Source organism: Pelobates fuscus, chromosome 2 (genome assembly GCF_036172605.1).
Source record: "Pelobates fuscus isolate aPelFus1 chromosome 2, aPelFus1.pri, whole genome shotgun sequence".
NCBI lineage: Eukaryota > Metazoa > Chordata > Amphibia > Anura > Pelobatidae > Pelobates > Pelobates fuscus.
In genome coordinates, this window is record NC_086318.1 from 326,743,196 (window position 1) to 326,764,617 (window position 21,422).

A 21,422-nucleotide genomic window follows, 5' to 3' on the forward strand; every position below is an offset into this window, starting at 1 on the left:
AAATCGAAATTTTCTACTGCATCTGAAAACCACCCTGCAATCAGGAGAGAGTTTGCAAAGGTGCATCTATGTAGTCGACATCTCTCCTAATCTGCATTTTTTACTGCATCTATGCACCCATCTCCTGATTAGCCATTTATCGATTCAGATCTATTTAATTCCCACCCTTAAAGGCTTACCATAAGCCAATGAATAACGTTCTGAATAACAAATCCGAAGCCTAGATTTATTTTACAATGAAAATGTAGACGTGAGTAATTTAATTCCATTTATCGGTGGCATGTCAATGGGCTTATCGGAACAAGCAGCAAAAAGCTGTTGATAAATGCTTTTATTATTCTGTCCAATGGCAGCAAGCAGGGAAATAGTTTTTAAAAAATCCTACGGTAAACAATGTGACCCCCATATTAGTACAAGGGAGAATCTTCCTAGAGTTAGGGCATGTCCGCTATTGTTGCCCAGTTGCTATTAACATACAGAGAGGATCTGGCACAGGTGACAGGTCCCTCCATGCTTCCACTTGTGGGCATGGGGTCGGAGCTTCAAATTAAAGAATGTGGCCAGGAGATGGTGGCTTTTATATTCAAATAAGGGAAGAGGCATCCTAGTGTCTCTTCCCCCTGCCACACAGTCAGACCAATTAATTAAATAATTAACAGGGGACTTAGTGTCTACCCCACCACATGTTGGCTGTGGGGCGGAGGCTCTAATTTTATTAATAATGCAGGAGACCTAATGTACAGTCCCCCAACCTTGACACACAAGTGGTTTCTCCCTCACATAGACTGAGCTTGCATGACGTTAAAAAAAACTCTTATGTAGGCACAGAATTGGTATTAGGCAGTCCAGAACAGCTAAAGTCACGTGTGTCGGGAGTGTAGCTAGCCCCCAAAAGTGCAAATATCTCACTATGTGCAGGGTTCAAGCAGACTGCTATCACCACGTTCACTTCTTAACCCCTTAAGGACACATGACATGTCATGATTCCCTTTTATTCAAGAAATGTGGTCCATAAGGGGTTAAAGCAGGTGTTTGCAGTAACGCTTTAAGTCCAGCCAAGTTGTCCTACACAGAGCATGTGATGTGGTACAGTGATGTGGGTTCAGGAAAGAACAGTAGAGTTAAAGGAAGACTAGCTAGAAGCCAAAAGAAAAAGGAAACTGACGAGGTAGGAGACGATCTCTGAGTGAGACAAATTGAATATCAGGTTAGAACACATGTTGGACAAAAAAAACATCTTACACTATCCCTTCATGTGTTTCACAGCCAGGTAGAATATCTAGCTAAGCAGTATGGGAAATATACTCCATAGCTGGTTTTAGACATTACTTTACAATGTAGGCTTATATTTTTCAGAGGAAGTATGGGAGAAATGAGAAAATTAAAAGTATTGGAAATTCCCTGCATATGTGGGAATGTAGATCAACGTGATAACTCTTTTTTGATTAATAAAATCATCTCATTTTTTATAGGATATAAATTGATGGTGAAAAGAGCTTCCTGTATGATGTGAGGGTGATGAAATTTTGGTTATTAAGCACTTCACACTTCTTTGTGTCGCTCTTTAGAACTAAGGTGACACATCCTTTGGTATTGTAAACCATTACTGGTTGATATCTCACTCTAACTAGTGATTTGAAAGCATGTGCATGTTGCTCTGAGTGCGATGGAACAAGTGGTAGCCAGCACCTAATTGGGGAAATCTAAAGGCATCACAATGCATAGTACAATACCGACAAAAGTACGTGTAGAGTGCATGTGTGAGATCTTTAGACTGTTCAGTTCTTATAAATAAAATAGCAATTAATGTTGCAACATGTGAATGAGCAGAAAAGTCTATAGAGCAGGAACTGAAACTGATGCTCACTCAAGAAAAATCTAATATTTTGATTAATAATTGTTGAGTTTGGTCTGATTCTGCATACAAGCTCATATTGTTGGCAATTTAATAATATGAAACAGTGCACCTAATAGATGTGCTTTTCTTTTTAAATTTGGACTCGTTCTTTTAAATGTAAGGATATTTTATGTAAAAGAAAATTAAAAGTACACTTTACACATTATTAAATGTTAGCATATATATATATAGCACCAACATCTTCTACAGCGCTTTACAATTATAGGCTTGGAATATATGTAAGTAAGTATTCGACATGCAAATAAATATTAACAAAGGTGAAGAAGCCCTAAAAAAACCCCCAAAAACTTGCAATCTAGAAGGAAGGGGTTGGTTTCCATGCCAGCTCATTTTGACTTTTTTTCTGACCTCCAGAACGAATTAATTGGTTTTCAATGCATTCTTATTGGAAACCTTGTTTCCGTTTACAAATTTTTCACAATAAGTAACGTCCCGGAGAACGCATTAAATTTGTAAACCGAGGTACCACTGTATACATCAGAATTTCCACACATTATAGGAATTCAGATTCATCAGGTATCAGACGGCCAACTTGTGATCCCCAAAGGGGCAGTTTCAACTGTGAAAGGAGAAGGCCCTCACACTGAACGACATTACAGTTTATTGGGCTGGCCCCATACCGATAAGAGCATGCAGGGAACTCTGCTGGAGTGCTCTAGTGCCTGCTACACAGCTTGAGTGCATCTAATGATTCTTCCACTGTACTGCCCTAAGACAGTTTCCTGTTGTCCGTGGATGCAGGACACCAGGGAACAAAAGCGCGATTTCTGGGAGGCATGTCTTGCACAAATACTTGGAAATGAGGACCACAAGCAAATAGATAGCAAGCCTGCAGGTAGATATGTTTTCTGATTTTTCAATCAGCTCTACTCCGTCATTGGTGGTACAATTCTTATTGAAATGCTCTGAATCAATGTACTTTTTGCTTATGGCATATATATGGGCACGTTTTAGAGGAATTTCAAGACGATTTTGAGAAGCTTCCAAAAGAAGCATTCACTAAAATGTTGAAGATATTTGAAAGAATTTTGAGCCAGTTTTGTAGTTAATGATTAGGCTTTGTTTTTGTCTTGTTCTGGATATCAGGCCAAAGTCAGGGTAACAGACATCTGGAAGATTTAAGGCAAGCCAAAGATTTGGTATAAGCAGTAAACAGAAAAAAATTGAATGCACAATATAAATCAGAAAGAAGAAAAAAATTACGCCAAACTAAGGATACAGTAACCATGAAAGTGATAATACAATAATAATAATAATAATACAGAATGCTTTATATGTAAATATGTAAAGGAATGACTATTGTTTTATTGTATAATATTAAAATTTGGTATTTTCTCTTTAGGATAACCGTACGATACAGCCTCAAACCTATGGGCGTATCGCTTCCTATTATTATCTGAAGCACCAAACAGTTCGGATGTTTAAGGAGCGGTTGAAACCGGATTGCAGCGTGGAAGACTTGCTATCAGTTCTGACTGTAAGTAAATTTGTTTCGGGATTAGTTTATCACCTCAGCAGGAGCACAGTGTTAGGTTTCACTGTGATAAATGTAAAAACAAAGGCGTACAAACATAGAATAACCAAGTAAAATGCACTTTATAAGCACATCTGAGGCAGATTTTAGCCTCCAAGAGACTTTAATCATACATCATTCTGGATATTGACTATGGTAAATGTACCTCAATTGCAACACAGTCACTGCACATTGTTGCATCATTATTCTCTCTCTAAAAAAAAATTGGAAGAAATAGCCAGGTGTGTTTTTGTAGTCGGATCATTTAAAAAAAAAAAAAAAAAGTTTGAAAAGTATGTCTTTAAACAGCATTTAACTTATATGATACATTGTACCATAAATATCTATATACAAAACAATCTTTATAGATATATTTATATATAAATATATTTATATTCAGGGCCAGTGCTGGGGGTGATCTGGGCTGGACCCTACAGTGGGTCCAAAAAAGTCCTGTGTCTGATATTAGAACTCTTTTCTTGTACATTTGGAGTTAATGATGCAGCACAATATGGAAGTATTAATGTGCATTTAGGGTTATTAATGCTGCAAATTTAGAGGGAATGTTGTTTTTGTGAGGTTAATTCATTCAATGATACGGTGCCACACTGTGATTCATAGGAGTTTAGGTTTGGTGAAGTATACAGAGGATTTTTGTGAAGGGCGTAAGTAAATGTGTGGGAGTGGCCATAAAATGTACCCTTGGTATTTTTGCTACCAACACAGTCGATGGTTCTGGAGATATCATAGTAACTCAGGAAAACGAAGGTCAAATGTTTTATGCAGGTCTCTGAGAATGGCATGATATTCTCATAAACAAATGTTTCACCGTTGTATATCTTTTAGATTACTTGATATTTAGTGTTAGTTTATAGGGTTTAGTGAGAATTTAAAGTGACTTTCAAATTGAAGATCTAACTAGCTGACCTGGAAATATTCTATAAATCAGCTAATCTTCCATTTTGGCTACTGTGGCTTTAAATCTGAAATTTACTTTGAATTATCACTTTAGTAAATAGCCCTATACATTTTAAGGTAGTTTAAGCGGTTCATTTATAGTGTAAGTGTAGTCAGTTTGACACAAGTCTTATAAGATGGATATGTTTATAGTTTTATTTAAGTGTTGGTCATTAAGAGTTCGGACCAATTATATGCAGTTTAACCTTTCTGTTTCCTTTTTACTATTCTAAGGTGTGTCTTACAGTGTAGACTACCTTTCACCTGGCATAACATGTACTGTCGAAATTACAGCGTTTCCAAATACAACTACCTGCACCCTAATTAGCTGATAAGACTGTGGAAGGCATGCATTTAAATGAGTGGCCCAAACTACAGACTTGTCATTTGATTGGTAACTGACCTTTTTCAGACAAGTGTATTTTTATGCAGATGTTAATTTGGCTGTAATTAGCAATTGACTTGCTTTTCTAGCTTTTCATATTAAAGGTATAAATTGAAATTTTTTGCTGGGCTCATGCAGCGTTTTAGGAGATGCCTTTCCAAGACTACTTTTTTTTTTTCTGTGAATTAATGAGACCACTAATTAGACCAATTGCTTCACACCTCTATTGTGAATCAGTGACATTACATCTGCCTTGCCTTGATGCCCTGTTCTTACTCATGGGAGCGTTTAACAATTTTGGCAACAGGGAATAACATGGCATGGGGTAAGTAGACTAATTAGCTCTTAATGAGATTGTCTAGGGAAACATAATTTTGAATAAAAAGTAATAGTCCATTACGATGCTATGAATATAAGTTATAAGTCTGGACAGCGCATTTTAACAATGTAAATGGCAGAAAATACAAGAAAACTCACTTTTGATGCTTATAAACTTTATCCTTTACTAGTTACACATTATTTGCAATCATCATTAAGGATCACAGACTTTAAAATGCTATGGTTTTATAATTAATTTTAAAATAAAGCTATTGCAAAATAATAATGCATTGCAGTTTGCTTTATTTTATTGGACTAGCAGTTCTCTAGAGGAAGCAGATCTAAAACAATTCATCTCGATGAGATTTGTTTTCCAAAACGCATCTTTTAATATACATTTTATATAACATAATGATCTAGAAAACAAGATGCTTGAGTACTCATTTTCTCTTCTTCACTATATTGTTTTTCTAAATATTTTTTTTAACAAAAAAAATCTTCGATCTTCTGAATACCACATTTACTAATATTGTTTTTTCTCTTTAGCACAATAAGTGTTAAGCTCCTAGTCATTCTTTAAACCCTTCATGCCACCAATTGTGTATGCACAACCACCAAGGTGTACAGCCTTACCCCGCAATCATGTATTCGCAATTTTAACTATTGCAATTGAAAATAGTTTCATGCAAAAAATTTTGTTTGCAATAAAGGCACAACCTTCCCCCCACCACCTCCATCTTAAAGCTCTCTCTGCAGATGCTTCCTCCCGGTCAGAGATGGGAAGGAGACATGCAGAGAAGTCTGCACCGAGACAGTGGTGCAGATCGATCTGCCTGACAGCCCACCTGATCACCGGGGAAACTGATGGACCACCAGGGAATAAAGATTAGAACCCAGATCACTGCAGAAAGCATAAGCTGGGGAGGCAGGGCAGAGATATATATGGTTTCCATACACACAATCAACCCCCCCCACCCCAACTTACATCACCCCACCAAACACACACTGTCACTCTGTCACATTCACATTGCCACAGTAAAAGCCTTGCCAAAAATATAATGTGCACATCAAGACCATAAGCTGCCCTCCGCATACACAAGCCACACTGCAAGCAGCTCTCCTACTCGTATACGCTTCTAGACACTGAGATACAGACAGACTCAGAGACCGAAATGCATTCCAGACTCAGTCACGATACACATACACATGGATTTGCATTCACAGACCCACAGGATACTCACTGCTGGACACACATTCTCAGGTACATAGACAGGTACACATTGCCAGACACAAGTACCAATACACATGGCCAAACACACATAATGGTTGTGTGTCTGTTTGTTTGTCTGTGTGTCGTGTCTCCATGCATTAGTGCGTCTGTGTGTGCAGTATATGCACAACTGAGAGCTGAGTGCATATGGGATAATGTATATGTGAGAGGAATATTGAGTATTTGGGTAAAAATGTCTGTTACATAATGAGAAATGTTATTTACAACACTGGTTTCTTATATGTAACTTCAATATTTGGTACATGATTTAACCCCTTAAGGACCAAACTTCTGGAATAAAATGGAATCATGACATGTTACACATGTCATGTGTCCTTAAGGGGTTAAAAAAAATTCCATCCAAACATTACTATCCAGGACACCCAAAATACTGTGGTTTTCTTTTTGCAGACCACTTGGTATTGAAGGGGTTAATCTCATAATTTGTTCATATAATAAGTGTAACTGATTTTTGTTTTTGCCAATTTATCGGATCGGTACTGCCCAACTACGTCCACTAGAGGGCATGTTTTCCTAGGACCTGATCTGATCACTTTTTTATTACAAATATCATTTAATCTTTTCTGAGAATAGACTATATAAAAGAATCTGCATTACTGCATACACGCAATTTGAGGTTCATGCTTTTTCACTATGTACTTCTAATCGCAACAATGGATTTTGTGACCTAATGGTTGCTCAGTGTTTTATTTTCTGCCAATTTTCATTTAGCTTATTCTAGGATGCTGGTTATCAATCTACATTATACACTGGTACCACTTAGAACAGTTCACACAAACTCAGGTAATGGAGGCTCTAATTGCGATTAAAGTAATTTTATTATTTAGCAGTTATAAAAAAAAAAAAAAAAAAAATACAAAGCTGTAGCAAGTAGACTTTCTTTACTTAAATTGTCAATTTAATTTCTGGGAGTGACAATTCTTTTCTGTGCAGTTAAAGTAACAGCGCAGTCAGCCTTCGGGCACACCGGGCAAATGCCCGCGATGGCCATGGGCAGAGACCGGCAGGAGAGATCAGTGGATCCATGCAGTGCAGCATTGGCCCTAAGAGGGAATTCTGTCACCTCATGGTCCGGAGGGGCGATTGGGCAGTGAGTTGGTGTTCCGTGCATGCATGGCAGGTAGTCTTCTCACAAGCGCAGATAATATCAGAGAGTTGTCATGGTAACCCGTGGCAATGCTCTCAAATACTGGCACTCACGAGAAGCAGAGACCTGGTCTGTACCTCTATATGCACACTACACCTCTTGCACTTACACACAAAAACACTACACACACTCTATACCCCTTACATACACACTAAACCCTCAGCACTCAAACACACACACAGTAAACACACTCTATACACACAAAATATACACTACACTCCCTGCACTCTCACATGTTATACCCCTATAAATACACACATTACACCTCCTGCACTCACACACACACACTCAATACCCCATATGCATTTACACACACATACTATATACACACTATTCTATATCTCCTATAATTACACATACCCCTATACACAGTCTACACCCCCTTCACACATTACTCACATGTCCACTACAACCCCTATATGCATACACACACACTAATGCCCGCACACACAGTACAGCCCATACATGCACACATAACACCCTAACACCCCCTAGGCCCACACACTCTACAGGTCTTATAAGCACACACACACATCTTTACAGGCCAGAAACACACACACACACTACAGTGCCTGGCAACACCTAGTACACCACAAGCCAACCCTTTTACACACAATACAACACAAATAGTCTGCTGTACACACATGCAATCTCACAAGCAACCAACAAACACATACAACACCACAGGGAGCATCCCCACACATGCACAACACACTTTAACAGCCATGTTCCACTTTTGTTCTCTGGTGTCCCACTATTAAGGACACCAGAGACAAGTCACTAGTAAACACAGCGCATGCTTAAGTTGCAGAACTCGCCGCCCCCCCAAAAAATAGGGGCGGGGGATGTGCTTGTCAAAAATTATAATATGCCCCCTTTCTGACTCCGCCCCTCCTAGTGGGCTGCTCTGCCTTTAATTGCCTGGGCTGATTTTTTGTCCCAGTCTGTCCCTGATTGCCGTTAAAACCATTGTAAGGCTATAAATCTTGACCACCACATTATAGTTCCAATAGTTCCTTGTTGTCTTACATGAAAAACTTCTAGTAATTTTCCAAGTGTAAAAAAAAGCATATCCATAAATCTTAATATTTCCACTTGTTTCTCTCCATTAAACATTTTTTATATAGCACTTGTTATTTTATTGTGAGTTGTTCAAACTAAACAAAATTTTAATTTGTTACATTTTAAACAAATTACAAATATGCTATGCACACACTGTGTTCTAGCTGTAGAATGATTGACTGCTCACATAAGCATAGTTTCATTTAAATGCCTCAATAGCAGATATTAACAAAGTGTTCTGAAACATTACTGTTACATTTATATTTGTTGAAGTTTTCTTTATAGTAAGTTTTTTAAGTTTAATTTCAGCAGACCACCACATTTAGGGTGGTGGGAAAAAGAGAAAAGTCAACACTTTTCAGATGGAAATCACATACCTACGTTGCATTGCTAAAAAATAATGTATATTTAAAAAAAAATCACGTTTCAGATGCAAAAGAGAAGCTACACATGATCTGTCATTACTGTACATAATAATTTTTTCTGAGTTTTATCTATAAATTCTTGGGGAAGCAAATTGAATTTTAATGGATAATGTCACTTTCTGATAAAATCATCATGAATTATGTAAAACAGTACCTACGTTGACAGTCAGCATGAGTGAATATAGCGTACTATCAAAGGATTGTCCAACTTAGAGCAGTTCTAAATGAAGTACTCTTCTGAAGACAGTGTGGGCTAATACCTTCTGGCAATGTGAAGATTTACAGTTCTACCTCTTTTTAACCCGCTCCCCCAGAATCTCCATTCAATGCAGCCCATGTTGTTGCCTTTACATGACCTAGAGTTACATAGCAGGGTTTCTGATGATGTCTTCAATTTACATGTTTATGAGGAATGAGGCTGGTACAGAGAGGACCCAGAAGATAAGGGGTAAACCCAGATACTGGAATGAACACCTGTAAACAGTATTCCTAAATGCTTGACTCCTTGTCGTATTAGTTCTTTCAATCCACGTAAATCTAAATTAACCGTAGAGTAGACAAATCGAATACAAACAAAATAGGGTATGATCTGCTTAACTGGAAGTAAATAAAGCAACATAGCGTATAACTGTGTTTATCAAATAATTGTGTTAACAAATGGCCACTCACAAATTCACAGATGTAAAATAGTTGTAAGCATAAAATCCTTCTTGGATTCAGCTGGATTTTTCCATCACTGTTCCCCAACTGTTAGACTGTAACTGGGATATATGGAATCATAGTTAAAAACAATCCGTATCACCACTGAACATCCTACGCGTTTCGTCCACAGCTTGGTCTTCCTCAGGGACTGGGTGAACTGTATCAAACAAGGCTGTTTTTAACTATGATTCCATATATCCCAGTTCCAGTCTAACAGTGGGGGAACAGTGATGGAAAAATCCAGCTGAATATTATTTGATATTCATATAAACACAGTTATACGCTATGTTGCTTTATTTACTTCCAATTTAGCAGATCATCCCCTATTTTGTTTGTATACACTTTGCTGAAGACCAGAGGAAGTCTTTGGGGATTTCTTTGGATACTTTACCTCAACCAGGGAAGTTCCTTTCTGCTAATTATCTATCAAGCACTTTATACACTGGGGTTTGTTCACACTTCTTCTTTGTTTTGTAGACAAATCGAATGCTGACTCCAAGTTTTCATAGGCTATTAAAAAGTAACTATTGGTCGTTAATTAAAATGGGACAATGTAACCAGTCAAGGAAATAAAAAATAAAATATTTGCATCTCATGTGTGTTGGTGTCCTACACTGGAGCAAGCTTTCAAATAAATTTCTTATCAGTAGATCCCTAATCATGGAAAAGTTCACGGACGGATACATGGTTTGGCTGAGGGCAGTGCTAGGTGGGTGCTCAACCTCCATTTGACTTCTACTAGTAGAAATGCTGTTGTTTCTAATCTCTTAAATAATTTCTTAGTAGAGTTAGTTCTGAATGTTTTTTTGGATATTGGTGGGGACTGGGAGGTAACAGAAGGATATGTGCCTGGTTACATAAATAGGGTAGCTTTAAAGAATTTCTGCAAGAGTGAGTATTAAGAGGACAGCCACAGACCATGAGAAGAGCCAAAATATATAGAAGGCCTAAATTATGGAGGACTTTCCAGGTTATGTTTAAGTACTTTGCATATTTAAATATTATTTGGAGTTTAATATATGCTTCACCAAAACTAAATGACCATCTCTACTACTGTGTGTGTATTTAGTAGAAATACAGGGAACACAATTTATTGAAGTATGACATAAATGAAAATTAAAACTCTGACATTAACAAAAAGAGGAGACTACAGCAGTTATACTTCAAGATTGCATAACAAGGCTTCCATACCTTCAGCCCCAGATGTGTATTCGCAAATCAGTGACTATGAGGAGGCAGAGGGGTTCAGAAAGGTTAATAAAGCTATGGGTATATTGAAAATGCTAATGGTCAGCAATGTTGGGCATACATGTTAATGTTCCAAGGTTCATTGTGCAAAACTGTCCTCAAGTGTGGCTCAGTCACCCAGAGCCCATATGTACTGAAAATGATATGTCCTGTGTGAATTAGTTGCCAGGAAGGTAAATCTAGGAGTCAGAATAAATAAGGTTGCTGTAAGTTGGGTCATACTTCTCTACAAGTAGTGATCACCAAGACCCTTAGTGGGAACAAACTCCTGACATCTGCATATCACATGCAGTTTTAGTCTGCAAGTTGTAGCAAAGGTCTTGAAGAAAGAGCATTCTCTGTGCCTCAAGGAAGTATGGGAATTAACCCAGCAATGATATTGCTTTACTATATAGTCACTCCAGAGCTCTATAATATTTATTTTCATGATTGCATTTTTTGCATTCATTGATGTAAAGATCCCCACAAGTGGAAAAAACATCTAAGACATCTATAACACAATCCTCATATGCCTGCATCTTGCTACCATTTTGGCTTCTGCACTCCAAAAGGAAAACCCTGTGGTAGCTTGGTATCCACCAATGTGCGCATTGTTCTGCATCCTCAAAGTTTTCTCAAGTTCACCCAGTTTTATACGGATATTCATAGTATATCTGCTTTAAAGGGGAAGTATAATGAAGCTCATATATTGTATCTTTGCTGAATCTGCCATTTTGTCCACCGTCTCATTAGTTCAACATTCTAGGAAAGATCATTCATACTTTGACCTTTAATATACCACAGTGAAACCAGGTATGGAAGAAATCCATAAACAATATATTATCTCTAGTCAAATTAAGGATTAATATAAGTTTTTTTCAATTATATAATTTGTAATTCTATTTTTCAATAGTGCAGTGGGGTAGGAAAATGTCAGTAGCTCCTTGCTCTACTTGATAAAAATTGAATTATTTTTTTTATGGAAGCAGAACAAAGAACATAATTACTTATTTGAACGATACCCATGAACCACACCTATGTACAGAGATCACTTGACTTATTTACCTTTCACATTTAGCTGTACCCACGGGCAGCTTGTGACACATGCATCGTTATTTTTCCTTTTCACCTAGCATACTAATGATCACTACAGAAAACCTTGTGATTGTTTTCCTCTTTTCATTTTGCTAGGTGTTAATGGGTGACATTGGTATGCAATGCATTGTACGTGTCTACATATAAACATTTTCTTGATGGTCCCTTCTGGCACATGCTTATTTGAGCTATATAATCATATTTTTCTTTATAAAAGAACATTAGTGACTCATTCATATCAAGACTGTTACAAAAGCATTTGCGTAACCCCTCATCACATTGAGATTAAATTGTTACTCTAACAAAAACTAGTGTTTTCATGAAGTACTGGGTTTAGTTAGACGTTTCTGAGGTGGTCAACCAACTCCATGCCCTGATGCAATGTAACTAAAGAAAAAAGCATAAAGTTACCTCCATTCCATTGCCGAATGCAAGTTCTCCCCTCAGCCTGACCTTTCTTGAGTTAGGTCTTTTACTCCCACGAGGGGTTAGGAAGTCAGTGTAGATGGACTGGTATGGGTGAGCCACCATTGGCTGTCTGACAAAGCACGCTATGTGTGCAGGCCACAAATGCCAATTTTGCACAGAATTTACATTAGCCAGCCCAGAAAATGTCTTCTTGGCTGGCTAATGACACTGCCAAAGGTGGAGTTACACCGCCTGCAGCTAAGTGGTTAATCTCTGAAATGGTGCTTAGAGTAACCCTTTAGTGGTCACAAAGTCATGCTCTGCCTGTTTTTTTATGTGAAGATCTTGTGTTAGATCATCATACTCTGTGGATGGCGAACTGAGAATAACAAATGGATCGCCTTCGTGGTGAGCTACTCTCCTGGGACTGCAGCTATAACTAATCTCTAGCAACACAGGCACATGTATGGCCCAGTGCTGTCCTAACAATAACGACCTCCCTTTAATTATAACTTGGCACTAAGAATAGGCATTCACCCTTAATGGTTAACCCAAACCAGTCCTCAAAGCACCCCTACCAGTGCGGGACTTGGGCATTACCCAGTTGTATCTCAGATGGTTTTTTTTCTTTTTCTATAAACAACTTCAATACAATCCTCCTGGTTAACCTATAAACTACATTAATACAAGCCCCATACTAACCCTAATTTACCAACCTTAGCCTAAAAATATCATGGAATATCGAGCAGCTCAATGCTGTTTGCTATAGTTTTTCATAATAGTTTTTATATATATATATATATATATATACTATGCTTGTTTATTATTGTTGTTTTTAACTGCATTAAAAGCTAATTTCCGATCTCTGCAGCTGACATAGGAATGACATAACTGATATATAGCTATCCCTGGGGGTGTAAGCATATCTCTTTCTCCTAGAACAAATCCGCAAAGAGTCATAATTTGTAACAGGCAGGAGGACAAGAAAAATCAAAGAGGCGTGAAGTATCACCAATAGATTGCTAATCTCCCTGTGCCCTAATTGCAGATTTGAAAGAAGCCGAAAGGTTGCCATTCCTCATAATGTAAAACCACATGAAAGATTTACATTGCTTTGGAGCACTCCCCATGGATGGGACAGCTCGGATCCTAATTCTTTCAGTTGGATTGGCACATGCTGCAGTTGTTCTTGAACGCTATTGTGAATTCTTAATTGCACACACACTGCAGTTGTTTTGTCCTCTCACAGACCTTCTGTAATGCAGGCAAGCCAGTCTTTGTGTAACATTCAATTCTGAAGCCATGTTTAAATTAACACCACCTGATGCTAGCCTGTCTTCCCAGCACCAGAACATTCAAAGCAAAGTTAAGGCTATAACAACCCAATATTTAACCTCTGATGATGACAGACTGCAAACTTGTCGACTAATTATTTCACAAAAGATCCTCTGTCAAATTGAGAACTTAATTCCCCGTGATATCATTGCATGCTGCTGAAGAAATTATCGTCGATAAGATGCAGCATCCATGGCTGATGTACTAGAATGGCAATTTGTCTTTCATTTGTGTGTGTATGGGGTGGATTCTCTTAAAATTTGATAAAGCAGGATCTAGATTAGATGATTTAATGTTAATTGTTTCCAACACTACCTGTTGAATAGTGTCAGGAATGAGTGAGGTTTCTGTAACTGCTCTGTTTAATAACGTCTTTTATATTTACTCAGAAATGTGCTTTTTGTTGGTTGAAAATAACTGGTCCGGTCCATGTGTGATGGATGTGCAACTGCTATTTCGTATTACGCTTTTTTATTATTATTATTTCTTTTTTTTCTTGCCCTGTTTTATTAATATGACTGTCTTTCTTATCTCTGCTCTCCAAATACATTTTGATATTTTTAATGTATGGTTGAAATACAAGTACATTTTGTGAACCATGACAAATATACAGTTTAAACGGACGTTTCAGGTACCTGAACGACTCGGATGCTTGCAAAAGCTCATAGTAAAAGAACGTGACTGGCTTAAAGTGTTTGTTAAAAGTTCTTCACATCTTACAGATTTAACCTTAGTCTAAGTGAAGTGAGAAAAACTGCTTTCTATGAGTTCTCATAATAAATGCTTATGTGGTAGCACAACCTCTGCACCCATTACCTGAAATCATTAAAACTAATTGATAAATGACACTCGAAAGACTAACTAGAGGATTTGGTTTGCTACATTCATCCTCACAAGTATTGCATTTTGATCTAATTCAATGACTTAAAAAATGCCATGCCACAGGTGAATCGCACAAGTTTAGCTTTCAAATTGCTCTTCAGTAAGGCTCTACTGGTCAGGCGTAGACTCTTTGCAGTAAAGACCGGGTTCTGAGAATTACAGGAGGTGTCTTGCATTTGGTGTAGTTGCAAAAGAAGGAGGAATTATTAATTATTATTTTTTTATATGCATTTTTTATGTAATACTCCACTTTGGAATGTCCCACTTTAATACTTCCTTTTTTTTTTGTCTGTCATGCATAAAATGTATCTGAGTCAGTGTTCTAAAAGGAGAGCAATCAACATAGAACCGAATAAAGTGTTTCTGTTCTCATCTTCCCTTTTAGACTTTTTCACTGAAATTCTCTTTGCTTGCAACTTCCGAATCTTCCCACTGTTAAAATATAGGAAAATGAATCGTTAAACACCCCTTTGAGTATACACAGATAGCAAGTATAATGATCTTACTTATGACATCACATTAAATGCTCTGTGATGGGAGGAGTATTGTAGATACGGACAGAACTGTTTTGCTTTCTCTTCTAAAGAGCAGATGGATGCTTGAGTGACTGCTAATCCACAGCTGGAATGGTTTCAGCAGCCCCTATATTGCTAGGTTAGAGTGGCTTTTCTCTCGGACTGAGAGGGCAGCTAGAGAGGGATATCATTATTCATTAGGATCCCAATGGGACCGCTGCCAGTAGAGATTAATTTTTTTCTGTTATGCTTGTATTACAAGCTCAGGTGGAGTCTCTAATCCTCAGGGCACGGGTGGCAGATCAAGGAAGATGCTACAAAGCTAGTTAATTTTCCAATTCTAGAGGAAACAGAAGCTCAGTTAGATGTATAAAAAAACATGATTGCAAATCTAAGTGGCGAAAATCCAAGTGGGATCTTTGGAAACATCTGGCACCAAAAATCTTTCACTTGCTTTCTTTCAAAAAGTCCTTGAAAGTTTGTCCATGTGCCAAATAATTGCCTACCAACTGCCTCCAACTTATCTAGGTACATTAACGTACAGAATTTTATTTTCTCTTTCCTCTCGTTAAGTACCGGTAAAACTATATGTATATATGTTTGTTTTTTTCTAGTAAATTTACATATATTCCGGTAATAATAAGGTATTTGATTTTGTAACCTTAGATAAATTGTCTTTGAAATTTTTTAAATGTATTAATCAATTGCAAGTTTGGCAAGTCTTGAGATTTTGTTTCCTCTAGTTTCTCCCTTTTTGTTCACATTCCTTCTCTATATTTCGGCTTCCGTTGTTTGCAAGTTGTTCAAGTCATTTTAAGGTATCTTGAAATACTTATAGGTTTAATGTGTATTCGTGTCGATCCAGTACTTGTAATTATAGCTCATTAATAAACATTTAATTTAAAAAAATATGCATGTTTCTAAATGTGCATGTTTGTTATATATAATTAAGCGATGTACAATATTTTCTCCTAAATTAACTGAGTAGGAAATATTAAGCAGGCTATTTTTGTATGTTTAGGGCCGTTGACCTGTAAATGGTTACTGAATGCATAGCACTAGGTATTTGTTTGTTTTTGACAAAATTGCCTCCTATAATTTCATGAAGCTTCAGAGTTTAAAGACTGTGACGTATAAATATTGCATCCACTACTACACATTCATCCCTAGAAAATCCAAGTGTGAAATATATACATTATTCTTCCAAGATTTGATTTCCTTACCGCTGAACCCGAAACACTACAGCTGTTTTGTGGGTGCATAATTGAGCGAAATGTAAGTTCAGTCAAGCATTTTAATAGTTTGATTCACAAGTATCATAGGATACTCTGTGTACCCCCACTGGCGCTTCAAAGGTCAAACAGTTTCCTTATTTCTGTCATACATAGCAGAGAAGAATTAACATTTTTATTCACAAGGTCACCTACATGTATATTCAGTGAGCAGTATATTGCAGTGCATTTAACAAAAAAAATGGCTAAAAAAAGAGAGTTTGGCTTAGATTTTAAAATTGATGTGACCAGAATTTAAAGAGGAACAGTCACTTCTCTGGAATTTAGTTTAATTAGTGAAACATTTAACATAACATATAAGTTATGTTAATCTTTTTTATGAATACAAACTGCAATTATCCCGCACTCAATGTACCGGTCTTGTACTTGCCTCGGTGCTGCCTCAGCCTTCAATATATGCAAATGGAAAGAGTGCACTCGAGAGGTCTTCGTAAAGATATAAACGATTTTATTGTGCCAAATTTCAAAGACATACAGGTCGACGTTTCAGTCCTCACAGGACTTTTTTCATGAGACACACTATTTTCTTTTAAATTTCTATGATGTAATTTGCTAAATCTTTATCTAGGTCAGACAAGGCAAAGCCAGGGTAAACTTTGCAGTTAAGTTAGAAAACATTGAAAAATTGTGGCTTATGTATAAGAAAATTATGTGTTTTGAAAAGTGGTCTAAGTACTAAAAGTGGAGCAGTCACCATAGAAATCAGTCAAGCCAGCAGGCATGGTGCATTGATGACTCCACTCCTTTTCCTTGCACGATTATTTTATTAAAACAAATCATTTTCTACTTAATCCCCGTTGTTTTAATTCTCCTCATCTCTGTATAATTTCTCTTGTCTATACGGATTAGAGCCGACTAATACTGTAACAGGGATGGACAGGGAGCCAAGATGGAGGTGCCCAGTTTCCAGGCGAATAAGGCATTAGCCTGAGGCCCGACCTGCAGAGGGCTCCCACTGGGAGGTTTCCCGGTGGGTTGCCCTGCTGTTGTTTGGGGCTGGTGTGCTGAGCGACCGGCTCCTTAGCCACCCCCCAGCGCAGCCATTAACCTGCTGGGCTCCCTCCACCGTTTGCCAGCTCAGGGAACGGGTATGCTGTAACCCCAGCACCCGAGCAGAGCATTCTGCTTCCTGCAGGCAAGGGAAGCAGTGACATGCCCTGGTATCCCAGCCGCCCCCTGCCTGTGAACATCGGAACCACTCTGAGTGGAACAGGAAGCAGCCTGTGCTCACAGTGCACGGCTCTCCTGCCCCCCTAGCAGAAAGAAGAACAACTTCCTGCAGCCTGGACCTATTCTCCTCTACTCTCCTCTACTATTCTCCAGCACCCAGGTTGGCTCAGGGGGATTGTTTATTGCATGAATGGTTGTGAATTGGTGTGTGTGTGTGTGTGAGTTTGTACTAAATTGCTGTAATGCTGTGTGTAAAGTGTGACTTTATGTAAAGTGGTGTGAGTTTGTGTTTGAGTGACAGTGTGTGTGTGTGTTAGTGATAGTGTGCAAGTGACACTGTGTGTTAGTGAGAGTGCAAGTGACACTGTGTGTTAGTGAGAGTGCAAGTGACACTGTGTTAGTGAGAGTGCAAGTGACACTGTGTGTTAGTGAGAGTGCAAGTGACACTGTGTGTTAGTGAGAGTGCAAGTGACACTGTGTGTTAGTGAGTGTGCAAGTGACAACTGTGTGTTAGTGAGAGTGCAAGTGACAACTGTGTGTTAGTGAGAGTGCAAGTGACAACTGTGTGTTAGTGAGAGTGCAAGTGACACTGTGTTAGTGAGAGTGCAAGTGACACTGTGTTAGTGAGAGTGCAAGTGACACTGTGTTAGTGAGAGTGCAAGTGACACTGTGTTAGTGAGAGTGCAAGGGACTCTGTGTGCGTGTTAGTGAGAGTGTGCAAGTGACTGTGTGTTAGTGAGAGTGTGCAAGTTAGACTGTGTGTGTGTTAGTGAGAGTGTGCAAGTTAGACTGTGTAAGTGACACCATGTGTGTGTTAGTGAGAGTGTGTAGGTGGCACTGTGTGTGTATGTTAGTGAGAATGTGTCTCTTTTTTCTCTAAATGTGTGCTTACTATGTCTCTCTCCTTAATGTCTTCCAGTCTCTGTTTCCTAAATATCTCAACAGTCTCTCTATCCTTTCCCTAAATGTCTCCCCAGGCTGTTTCCATTCTTTCTCACTGTGCGTCTGCTTTCAATTAAAGGGACACTATAGGCACCCAGACCACTTCAGCTGATTGAAATTATCTGGATGCACTATCCCAGGACCCTTAACCCTGCAAAAGTAATTCCTGCAAACTTCAATAATTACCGTTCAGGGTTAACTCCACCTCTAGTGGCTATTCATGGGGACGTCCAGCGTCAAGCAAAACCCCATAGGAAAGCATTGTATGGGGAAATCCTAATGCGGCCATTTAGGAGTGAAGGTGGAACCGAGCCAGCGCCGAGGGACATCAGCGCTGGACCCGGGTAAGTGACGCAAGGGTTTTTTTTTTTTAGCTCTTTTGCAACATGAAGCTTGACAGAGGGTTAAACTATAGTGCCAGGAAAACAAGTTTGTTTACTCAGTGTGTCGCTTTCCCTAAACATCTCTTTACTGCAATTCAGAATTTAGTGAATAAACCTCTGAGGGAATGTAGTTGCATTCATAAGGGGGCGGCAAAATGGATTGTTGCCTAGGGCGGCAAGAATCCTTGCACCGGCCCTGCCAGTTGCAGGATATAGAGATGCAATTTCTACATTTAATTTTATTTCCAGACCTCACAAACACATGTTTGTTAAATGTACAGATATACAAACATACTGTTAACAAAATCTGGAAAGTGAGTTTTCTCCATTAAAAAGATTGGGTTTGGTAATTGCATTACCTCATCAAATATTTTTACATTTTGTCTAGCAACGTGAATACTGTGCTAGAATCCCAGCTATATATCTCTCTGGGATGTGACCATGCAGTGTGGCCTACCTCTTGACCTACTGATTAATCTGGGTGAAGCTTGCACAACAATTTAAGCAGGATAGGGTTACACCATGCTCAGTTTCTGATGTTGCCTTCATTTCCTGCCTTCAAATTTCCTTTTGAACTGTGGTTATTTATTTATTTACTGACATGGTACTTAACGTTTTGTCCAAATAGGCATAAACAGACGGTGCACCATTATTCATTAGGATAACCTCTTAGGAACCAATGGCATTATTACTGCATCATAATAATTTAGTCCTGTAAGACTGTCTACCAAAATGAAACACACATCTATTTAGAACACCAATACTATGTAGATGTGATAATATAGAGACGTGCTAGATCATCATGAATTAAGAGGTTAAAAAGGAACTTATAGTGCTGAAAATAAACATTATTTCAGGACTATAGGCTCCCTTCTTGCAAAGTGCACACTGTAAAAAGTGCCCTGTAAAAAGTAATCTAAATACTAATTACCTCGTTTAAAGCACTGGGACTCCTCTGCTGCGGCCTCTGGTTCTCCCTCTAGTAATGTCAGAAAGCATGTGGATGTCACATGCAATCTTGTCCAGTCTAGTGCTTCTCGTAGAGAAGCATTTAATTGGAGAGCAGGTGCTCAACAAAAAGCTGTGCTCCTCCAATCAAATGCTGCTATCGATAGCATTATATCATAGGACTGCATTTTGCTTAGTTATGGAGTGGCTATTAGGAAGACAGACACTAAAGGCAAGCAGCAATAGTTTACATTAAAGGGTTAAAAGTACAGGATGACCACAGCCAGCCCACTTCACTGACATGAAATGTTCTGGGTGACTTTAGTGATTCTTTAAGTATTTTGCAGCCTGAGGCATTAACTTGTATTACATATGTAAATAAAAAATGGTTGCTTTTTCTAAAAATAAAAAATAAATATTTTAAAAAAGTGCTAATATTTTATTCTACAGACAAGCCATTCAAGCTGATATTTTAGTGGGCAGATTTGTCAAATTGTAAAACTGCATATGAGACGTTTTCTCCACCTGTATCGTTGTCTTGAATTTTTGTGCTTTCTAGAATCAAAATGCAAAGATCTGATGTATGATTACATTGTTCTGATTCATGTCAATCACAGATCATCTGTCTGGGAGTTCCAATAGAAGACATTTGAGGCAGAGGCTTGCTCCCTCAAATAGATTGCAGAAATGATTAGGAAACATGTTCTGAAGTTCCTAACGGCATAGTTTAGTACCCCCACTCCATTCCAATGCTTTCCTATGAGCTGCAGTGTCACGTGACTGAGTTTTACTCAGTCATTGTAGCAAAAGCACCTCTAGTGGTTATCTAGAACAAAGCGACTAAAGGCATGTTTAACCTGTCAAGGTAAATATTGCCATTTCCGAAAAACGGCAGTGTTTTATTAAAGGGTTTAATGTGCAGAACCACTGCATCCATAACACTTCATTCAGATGAGGTCTGGTTGACTTTAGTGGTCCTTTAAGTTTGATTTGATGAGAGGTGGAGAAATAGACTAGACGGAGAGAAGAAAGAGGAGGCAAGGCCCACTAACCTAAATCTTGCCCACTTCATAATTTTTCTATAAATCAGCCTACTGCTGTCTATGTAAGAACTATGCTAGTACCACTAACCTAGATCATAGTTCTTACTAGCCCCCCACCCTCCCCCCAATAGATGTTAGGGGGAATATCATGGGTAGAGTAGGCAACTCTATAGGCAGGGAAGAGAAAAAATAATAGTTTTTAGAATAAAACCTATCAAAGTAAAATGTGTAAAAGTAAAATGTTAAATTGTGTGGTCACCTGCTACTGTTGTGCCATTTAGATAATATTGTGCAGTTAGATAGAATGTTTGCTAGTTAAGAGTTGACGATAACAAAGAGCTTACTTTTTGGTTTATGAACCAATTCAAATCAGAGGGCTTCCAAATGCCTTTTCTCATTCAGCACGTCATATAATATAAATGCTCCGCATTCTGCCTTGTCCCACTAAATGCCTCTAAATTGAA

At 38.2% G+C, this 21,422-nt stretch overlaps 1 protein-coding gene across 1 annotated transcript in view; it reads left to right on the forward strand.

Moving 5' to 3' along the window:
* ASCC3 (activating signal cointegrator 1 complex subunit 3) overlaps positions 1–21,422 on the forward strand; it is a 647,451-nt gene that overhangs the window by 556,890 nt on the left and 69,139 nt on the right. Inside the window, exon 36 of the mRNA XM_063443555.1 lies at positions 3,261–3,395. Coding sequence (XP_063299625.1) covers positions 3,261–3,395 — 135 coding nt within the window. The remainder of the gene's footprint in view (positions 1–3,260; positions 3,396–21,422) is intronic.